The 10,292-nt window shown below is 41.7% G+C and overlaps 1 protein-coding gene across 1 annotated transcript in view; it reads right to left on the minus strand.

Annotated features, from left to right (window-relative positions):
• The window catches only part of tgfbr3 (transforming growth factor, beta receptor III), a 73,205-nt gene that overhangs the window by 45,790 nt on the left and 17,123 nt on the right, over positions 1–10,292 (minus strand). The window contains exon 2 of the mRNA XM_010785918.1: positions 8,511–8,698. Within this exon, the coding sequence (XP_010784220.1) occupies positions 8,511–8,698 (188 nt within the window). The remainder of the gene's footprint in view (positions 1–8,510; positions 8,699–10,292) is intronic.

The following is a 10,292-nucleotide window of genomic DNA, read 5'->3' on the forward strand; positions in this document are numbered from 1 at the left end:
GTTGCACAAATACCAGCCTGTCAGGACATCGAGTCCACAGTAAAAAGGACAGGAGCTAGCGTTCGTTCCTGGGTGCGTTGTGCATCCACCTCCCTGCAGCACATACTCTCCACAGCTTTATCAGGAAACCGTATTACTTCTATCTCCCCTCCCCCCTTCGCTGCTCTCTCTCTCTCCCCTCCGGTCTGTGTTGTTTGTGTGTGCGTGGTGGCTGTCACTCCTGGCTCCCGGCTCAACCTCCACTCACCTGCTGCAATCAGCTGTGCACCCTCCCCGACTACACACCTGCTTTCCATCAAGCCATTTACAACGGCATATCAACGGAGGATCCACAACCTTTCTCCGCCAGATCGTTAAGTATCAGCCGTATCTCGCGTCTCTCCTCCGGTACACAGCACCGTACGTAGTGTGGAGTTGCATTAGGTAACGCGAGATACGGCTGATACTTGCGCATTAGTTTCTGTTATGGATCAGTATCAACAGTCCTGCCAGTAACGTTACTATATTATCAATGCTACTTTAGTTATAGTCTGATATATGATAGCTAACTTCACAATGTTGTGATGTGACGTTAGCTAACATTCTGTAGCTAACGCCGGTCACTCACCAAGATAGCTGCCCAGTTCTCCACTGGTTCTCCTCACACCACAGCTCAATTTCTCTCCGATGGCCGTTATTTCTTCTAATCCTTGGCTGCTCCAAGTCTCTTGGACGCCTAGCAGGCTCATAATTATAAGGTTGTGGTCCGTCATATGCATTCGAATATACATGTTCAACTTCCTCTGTGTCTTCTGTGTCGAAACTAGCATTGGGATCCATGTTTATTAATACGTTTCACCGGCCGCTCTCCCCCTTGTGTCCCCCATGTTACGTCACACGCGGGAGGTCACGTGGGGAGGCTTTTTTATGCGGAAGTGAACATTTCTTACAAAAACAACGCCAGATGTCACTGTAGTGTATATTTCTGTAAATCTTTTTGAAAATCTAGTGTATTCATCATTTTCCTACACATTTATTCACAGGTGTCTTTAACCTGGAAGTTGCTCTTTAATTGGTAATATCTTTGTTGCGATGCACAAATAATGGTTTATAATACCACTTTGATTTGAAAGGACACAACTTAATTCATTAGCTAATGGGCTACTGTTGTTAGCTCTTGCTACTGTCAGTACCCTTTGTGATTTGAGCGCTTCCTCTTATTTCTTTAGATACTTTGGATGTTCTACCTTTATCAACTCCACCAATCTAAGGAGGTTATAAGGATTACCAAAAGACTATTGGCAAGAGTTGTATGGAATTGTATGGGGAGTGTGTAGCATGGGCAAGGAAGAACTCATTAAAATGTGGAAGGTATCTGAATCACAGGGCAAACACACACTATTTTTCACTTTCTTTAACATGGCGAGATGGGGGGCATGGATTCGACGGAGGTCTGTGCTCTGCAGTGTTTTATTTACTCAATGTATTCACATGTGGAGAAATCCTAGGAGAAAAAAGTTCTACTGAGCAAAAGCTGCATGCCATTTGATAACAGTGTGAGGCCATACAAAAGCAAGTTTTGAAGAGAAAAAAGCTGCCTTTGTGTGTGCAGTTTGTCTTGTGTGTGAGCTCTTATCTGACACTTGGCTCTCGCCAGCGGTTTGTGCCCGGTGAGCTCCTTCAGCTTGTGTCTCCTACAGTCAAAGATATCTCTGAATTCCAGCTGATAAAACAATCATCTGCTCTGCCTCACCCTGATTCAGAGCCAGTGGCTGTGTTTGATGTTTGCTTTTGGTAAACTGATTAGAGAAAGATGGCGTATTTGAGATATGGTCAGCCCCTTGTGTTTATTCCCTATCACCGACTGCATCCCCAGACAGGTCTCTTGTTTTTGAGTTTTTCGCTCTGCACTTTGCAGCAACTGGGGAACTTAGGTGTCTGCCAAAGTGCCAGGCTCTGCATCAGCGCACATATGGTGGTGGTTTGTTCGCAGGGTGCAAAAGGCCACTTTAGCATGTGGCTGAGGGAACATATGGAAAAATGTTCAAACTTGATACCTACACCGTTGAACCGAAGCTGGGGGGACAGAAAAGAACCCCTGGATGAGGTCATTGTTTTGGTAGAGCTTAAGTGGCAAAACACCAACACCTCCAGGTCAATAGTCACAGGACGAAAATATATTTTGCCTCAAAAGGGGTTTAAAGCTTGGATTAAATTCGAGCAGTAAGTCTCGTCTACAGCAAAGCCCACTCTGACTGTTACTCCGCTTCGAAGGAAATATCTTTTTTTATCTAACACCATTTTGTGAAAATGATTCTACCAGTTTTTGAGGAAATCACTACCCCGACACAAAAAGCCCCAACCTGGCACTACAGGCTTTGCTATGACTTCTAGCACAGAACAGTAACTTTACTAGTGCCATTCCTGGACACTGTCTCTCAGCCTGGCCCTTTCTTTTATTTAGAGGTCCACAAGGGTATAAGAGAGAAAAATGGGCTTCTGTTACTATGATCAAGATCACTAGAGCTGAGGAAATCAGACAAATGTTAAAAAAATATTGGCCAGGCGTGCCAATGACAGCACTGGACATTTTATATAAAAGGAGAGCTATGAATCTATGAAAGAACAGCCCACTGTCTACAGGAAGTTGAGTACAAGTCCAGAGAATTATGAGAAAGAGAAAGAGAAAAAGAAAAACACCTTATGGTGATACTAGAGAAAAGGTCTTGACCAAAGTGGAGCACAAACTGACCAAACATTAGAAGAACAGACCTAGATTGCCGTCCTTAGGGTGGCTAGTATGGCTAAACTGTGCACAAGTCAAAACGTAGCTGCCTTTGCAAGAAGTTATTATTAGTTATTACTATATGAATACGACTGATTTGAATTGATTAAGGCAATAGAGTCTTCTTTAAAGCTGTAGTGTCCCATTCATTTACTATAGTACAAGCTCTAAATCTAGATGAAGACCAATAGAAAGCTAGTTTTAGGGAGAAGATATCAAGAGTTGAGGAATCTGTAATGTCTTACTTAATCAGGGTGCTGCATGAAATTGATTGTTCAAAACGTTAACGTTAATGGCATAACTGCCATTGGCAAAAGGAACATAATCTCCTGCTCACTGGAAGAAATTATAATCAGTAACAGGGCAATTAAAAAACTATAATTTATGATATAGTAATCGATTTAAGTCATTCAGTTTCTGTAAGGGATGCTTGTGAAAGTAGGGTGAACCAATTTCAAAATGTAACATCTTGTGTTTAGGTTACAAGTTATTTTAAATCAGTATCACCTGTATTACATGTGGTTATTAAGATCACACTTATTAGGAATGCATCAAGAACAGGCAACATTGTACATATTTGTGACTTTAGTTGAGATGGCTCTACTGCTTCACTCTCTCATCAGCAGAATTGAGCACATGGCTTGTACATCACTCGAATACTATCAAAATATTATGGTGGGTATTTCTAGCTTAAGAGTTCTTAAATGAATGATTAGCATATTTTCTCCTTCTGTTGTGTTATTCTACGCTGAGTTCAAGCCCGAAGCATATCCCAGACGAAGCACTGTGCACAGTCACAACTGAGGTGTTCTGTTGCACTTAATAACTCTGCGTTGGTGTGTGGATTGGCCAGGAGCCAAAGTGTGTATTCTGAGTCAGGTCCAGCTGTGCAATTCTTTCAGTGGATAACAGTTCATAGCCCTCAGTTAATACCCGTACTGAATGGGTTCACTGGTGCAGGCAGGAAACAATTCATTGCTCTCACGTCTTCACTAAAAATATGGACAAACTGCAAGCCATGACTTTCACACACGGATGTGGAAGAGATGTGAAGCAGGCCTCACAAATCTTTGCTGCAGGACATTTGTGTGCCAGTGTGTGTGTAGGAGACAGACCATGTGATCGCCTATGTCCGATACACACCTTGTGGAACGAAGATTTATTCCTCCGACCTGGTCAAGGCTTTGCAGATACTTAGTGAGGAGTCAGTGGGGCACATCATGTTCTCCAGCAGCCCCTGAACCCAGACAGCCAAGAGTCCAGCACAGCCAAAACCCAGCTAGAGGCACCTTTTGTCCTGCGGGCCTCGAACACATCCAAATACAGTCTGTTCTGTGGCCCAGACACCACTTCCTCCTCCATCAGCAGAGGTGAGGAGTAGCACTCAGAGAAAAATGACATGCACACAGACTGACCAGCACCCATGTGCTGACTTTGAAAATAAGCAAAGGATACGCATGAGAAAAGCAAACAGGGAAAAGACCCCTTACTAAGAGTGAAATCAATTTGGACGCTTCCAAATCAGATTACTAGATCAGCCTTAAATTAAAGAAAAATATGTATTTCTGTTATTTATACAAAGAAGATCAGGGAGCTTGATATATACTGTAAGTCATGCAGTTTAATGGTTTGCTTTTAGGAAATAATTCCAAGGAACGTTCCCATGAACGACATAAACCTCCTCACTTCCAACTTTACTCTATTTTGCTTCAGCAAGTTGCCCAAATGTAGCCAAGGATGGCTCAGTTTGTCATTCCCTTTCCCCCTGTTTCATCACCTCCTCCTGTCACCAGAGATCACAGATGAGGGGCAGATTGTGTCAATGGGACCACAGCGTGACGCACTGTGTGCCCTCCAACTCAGTCTTGTTGAAGGCTAAGCCCTTTGGAAGGCTTCTTGTGCCAAAGACCCAGGTGGAAATGCAATCAAGGACCAGAGTGGGAGAGGGGATTGATCTTATCTTATCACAAGCTCATGGAAAAAGCTTCTGCTGGGCAACGTAATCTCAATCAGAGCTGAAGTGACCTTCTGCAGCCAAGGCTGTAGGCAGAGGAACGGACAGCTGGAAATCTGCCTCCTCCGCTAAAGTCCTAGCTGATGGGTTACCAACAGCTGGATACGTTGACATGAAGAGATGCTTTTCACAGACCTTCAAACTGAAGTTTTACTGGACTATCTATTACATTTAGGCTCCGAGTAGTCATTTACAGAGCTAATCACGCTATACCTCTCTTAATAAATAAAACTAATTATGTAAAATAAATGCCATAAGACAAAAATGAAATTGTGTTGCCAGTGTCCGAATGTCTTTAATTGTACTTATCTGTCTGCTTTTAATTGTAATAAATGATCTCTGTAGAAGACTTGAGAAATAACTTGTCAGTTGCAGCAGGGTCTCTTGAGAGCAAGTGGAAATAAGATGTAGACGGTTGGCCTCAAGGGTTGTGACAGCTTCAACAGCAGCATAAATATGGTTGAGATTGTTTGACTTTCCGAAGTTTCATTGTTGACAAAAGTTAAAAAACTTGAGAAAGAAAATCCTTGTAAATAATAGCAAAAGTCTTTACTGTATACTCTGCCTTGCACTTATCTGTCCTATAAATGGCCACTTGGTCGAAAATAAATACCAATTCAGTTTGTTTTCATTAAAAATCTATCTGTGTTGAATCATAATCTACCTTGACACAAGTGGAGATGAAACTCAACACAACCATCTTACTTGGCAGGAGTCTGCATGTAGTAAAGTCAGAGGGGCAAAAAAAAACATGCTGCGTTGCCATACCTACAATGGCTGAAAAACACTGAAAAACACTGAGACATTTTTCTTTCTGCAATAAAAATAGCATGGCCCAAATTAAAAGGAAAAGTATCCTGTTAATAGTTACTTATAAAAGTTAGACTTTTGAGTGTACAGTATGTTTGTTGCAAATGTGTTAAGAAGTATTTTTTTTCACTTGTGCGTGAAACAATTCAGTCCCTCACATTGCATGCAAAATCTGAGTATCATACTTTCATTTAATAAATAATGATTGTATCCTCTGGACCAGTGGTTCCCAACCTGGGGGGGCTCCAAAGATCGTAGGCCTCAGATGATTTGAGGCCATATATCATATTTAGACTTTTTTAATTTATTTATTTTTTACATATAATTGTAAAGCAATACATGATTGTCACTAAAAGCCTTGTCTCTACATTACAATAACATATACAAAATAATTGATTAATTAATTTGAATAACAATTCAAGTTAGTAGCTATTAAAGGCATAAAAAGACAGAGATGTATAATTCTTTCTTTAATAGAAATGTTTCTTCTGCCCGCAAAGTGTCCAAACCGGGCTTTTCTGGATAAGCGCATTTTTAAAACATAGTCATTGTCCATGCCGGTTTCATTCGGATTATTTGTTACAGTTGCTCCGATCAGATCGGTCTCCTCCATTTTTTAGATTATTTACGACTTTTTGAATCCACATTAACACATCGGCANGCCATCCTTTAATTTCTTCATACAGCGGGAATCCAAATGAATTAATCCTGAGTCCAATAACCATCAAAGTCACTCCAATAGTGCTCCTTAATTACGCTTTCATCCTCCTTTAACAAAATACTTCACATTCATCTAGTTTGTGACAGTAGTTGTAGCATTTTTGAGAGTTTTAAACTTTAATTACCGCTGTTGCGCTACCCCCCCTGTGGGTACCACTGCTCCACATCACAGCACACCTCTGCGGGGTAAGCGCGTCAGGGTGTGCTCTGTCAGCCGCAGCCTCTTTCCTCTCCACGCTTACGACCGAGGGAGAGGTGAGTGAGGTGCAGCGGCTGCTAACCAGAAAGCCGGTCAGAAACAGTGAGATGGAACAGTGTTGTTGTGGGACGACAGCGAGTGTATAAATCGGGGGCTCTGTGAGAGATATAACGAGGGGTTACGTATGGTAACCCTTGTTATATAAACACAGGCGGAGCCCTCTACTCAGGGGCCTTAAGCTTCTTTTAAATGTTGAGAAAACCAATAGGAGCTTCAGTATATGGATGACACCATAAATTATTCTGTCATGGTGAAGATCACTGAACAGGAACGTATCATTGTTATAGGTTTTCGTCGAGAGACCTCAGAAAATAACGTAAAACTTTTNAAAATACTTCACATTCATCTAGTTTGTGACAGTAGTTGTAGCATTTTTGAGAGTTTTAAACTTTAATTACCGCTGTTGCGCCACCCCCCAGTGTGTGTGTGGGGGGGGGGGCGCAACTTCCAACAGGAGTCATTTGGGGGGGCTCTTGGGAAAAAAGGTCGGGAACCCCTGCTCTGGCCTACACTGCTTATCTGTAAATTAATAAACAGGTTTAAAAAATGTATCAAGCTGGGCCATTTTTTGTAATGCATCTTATGCTTGTTACATTGTCAATGCTCCTGGCCAGCTCTACATATTTCAAGATTTTTATAAAAAACATCCGTCAAATTTCGACATTACATTGTGTGGAGTAAACATGACAGATCACAACAAAAGACAAATGCTTCTCATTGTTATGAAAACAGAACTCTATCATTTGAGTTCATGTGGTAAAGCTTCAGAACAAACACTCAGATTACATTCTGTATGTACGTGCTGATGCAGCATACTCACACACACATACCGGTGTTCTGTGTATTTGGCCTTGGCAACGTCTTAAGCCTACATCAGCAGCAATGGCAAGTCTATACATGCTGCGTTTCACACTGCTGTGACTGAGGGGGAGAGGAACGTGGGACAGTTCAAACTCCAGATACAGCATTTAGGAGGCCGTGGGCCTATGATTCACCTTCAACTGTGAGGAGTCCTGCTATGAGACATCACCTGGAGACAGGGAGTGGTTTTTAAAACCGACACCATTTGGAACTCTATCAGAAGAAGTGCTGCCAGTTTAAATCAGTGCACTAAAGAGATTAGCTCTAAAGTGGTTGGAAAATATCTCTGTACAGACATTTAAATGACTGACTAATTATTGTTCTTTTTACTCTTTAGAAAGTCAAGGGTTAGATTAGGTTAGCCAATCTCAACATCAGAATCAGGCTAATTACCATATAGGTAGTCTTTTTTGTTTGTCAAATTCAACATGTTGACCATTAACCATTAGACAGCTGTCTTAATGAAACAGAGATTATAAATAGTTTGAGGCTATCAAAGCGTATTTGCTTTGTTGCACCATTCACTATTTTAACCCTGATCTGTCTGAGTTTAAACTGTTTCAAAAACAAAATTATTATCCCACCTAACAAGCGTGTTAGCCATACCGCACCAAAAAGAGACTTTTACCAACTAGCTGTAATCCGCCTTTAACAAGCTTCCAGTGGATTTGTGTGGATGAACTTCACTGTGCCACTCTAGTGTGAACGTGTTTTTACTAACTCTTTGCCAAGAAGCTTTCTCGAAAAACAAAAGGGAAAAGGACTGGCAGCCATTATCAGAGTCACTGGTTAAAAATAGAGCCAACAAGGGCGGTGGAAATATGCAGCAGATCTTGCACTCTTTATCCGGCTGAACAACAATACTACCCAGAAGATAAGACTGCGTGAAATAGTGTCAATGTTGAGAAAACAAAACACAACTGTCTGCCTATACTGAAGGTATATATGGGTGAAGAGAATTGTTAAATGCCTCACTATTAACAATTTGTGATTCAAGTCTTATCTTGACTGTTTGTATTGAAGAGACAATGATGTTGGCAGACAATATAGCTACATTTGAACTTCTCCTAAGAATGACTCACTTCAGCGGGGTTGCTGTCTGGTCCCTGTGGAACATGTCCTCTCAGGTTGATGATGTGGACCTCCTGGGGCAGGCTGGTGGTGCCTCTGCTTGCACAGCCTGACAGGGCGGTGTAGCTCTTCAGTGTGGCCTGCACTGGGTGTCCCGTCCCCACCGGCAGCAACTCACACGGGCTGCGAAACACTGGCCCTGCAGCCAACACAAGAAAACTGTATGAATGAAATGCTACAGTATGTGAAGGGATTTCAATTGCATGTCTCACATGGTGCTGACGTATTTATGTCAATCATGCATGAACTCTTAGTGTACAGACTAATGTCCCAATGGTCATAATGACTTTACTTAAGAAAACAGTTGTTTGTTTTATTTCCAACAACTTGAAAATACATCACATTAATCTTTCTGATAAATGAACCATTCAAAACATCATCCCTAGTGATGCATTATTGTAGTCTCATTGAAATACATAACATTGAATTCTCATTTAAGCATTTTTCAGGCTGACCACCTGTAAGCTGAGGAACTTGTAAGACAGATAATCAACACACTTCAAGATTCATTGGCAGGTTCAGTGGAAGCAGATTTGCTACCGATGATGATATGATGGGCTCTTTCCAAGTGAATGAAAACTCAACAGCACTGAGTTTCAGCTGATTATACACTAGTGAAAATCCCGCTAAATCCTACCTGTGTAAAAAGACTCCTGTATAACCTAAAATTACACTTGTTTTTAAAACGTATACAATTGGAAAAGAAACATGTTATACTAGAAACCTTGACCTCTCATTTTTACAATTGTTTCAGTTATCGTATCTGATTCAGCCATATCAAACTGTTCAGTTATGAGTGATTTTTATTAGCATTACATTACATGTCACTTGTTAGACGCTTTTATCCAAAGTGACTTACATACTCAATACGGTTGACAATGCCCACAGGAGCAATTTGGGGTGAAGTGTCTTGCCCAGGAACACAACGACATGCTGACTGCAGTGGGGTTTGAACCTGTGCTCCCCTGATTCGAACACCTACGCACTAGTCCACTGCGCGCGCTATACGCGATGTCATTCCATTAAAAGCCAAAACGCATTATCTCACTTGTAATCTCTATTGGTGTTCTGATTCCAGTCATGACAGCAGCCACGACTACAAACATCCGTCACTGATCCCAGTCAAGCACTCGGCAGGTACGGACGCTGAAGCTCAGTCCCTGTCAGTATTTTGTCTGCTGCACAGGAAGCTGTAATGAGCAGTTAACTGATCTGGGAACGAACGGGCTACTTGACTTAAACAAAGATTCACTGACGTTTACAGGATCGCACCTAGCTTTCATATTTGCTCTTGCATGATATTGAGACTTCCTTTTTTAACCACAATCTGTAAGGTCTTAACAAGCTTTACCACAGCCTGAGATGTTCCTACAAGGTAAACTTCCTTTTACATGTGTGGCCCCCACAAACACATTCAGGGTGTATCTTGCACATCTACAAGCATACATTACACACACACTCAGTCAGTCAGTGAGGGTGTCACAAAAACACAGCGCTGAGGTTTGTGTGAGGCAGCTCTTTTCCATTAGAGTCATGTACTGTATACTATGGGAATGTCCGCGGCCAGGTTTTTTTATGGGGTCAGACTTTGCGTTTTACCCCAAAGCCTTGTGCCAGCCAAGGCCTGCTCACATTTCCAACACATAACGCTAAACATGCAACCTTTGCCAATAGCAATCAGATGGAACATTTGGAAATCATTAAAGTCTCAGTGAAAGACAGTTAGATAACAA

The sequence above is a fragment of the Notothenia coriiceps genome, unplaced genomic scaffold, assembly GCF_000735185.1.
Source record: "Notothenia coriiceps isolate Sejong01 unplaced genomic scaffold, NC01 NC01_scaffold00028430, whole genome shotgun sequence".
Taxonomy (NCBI): Eukaryota; Metazoa; Chordata; class Actinopteri; order Perciformes; family Nototheniidae; genus Notothenia; species Notothenia coriiceps.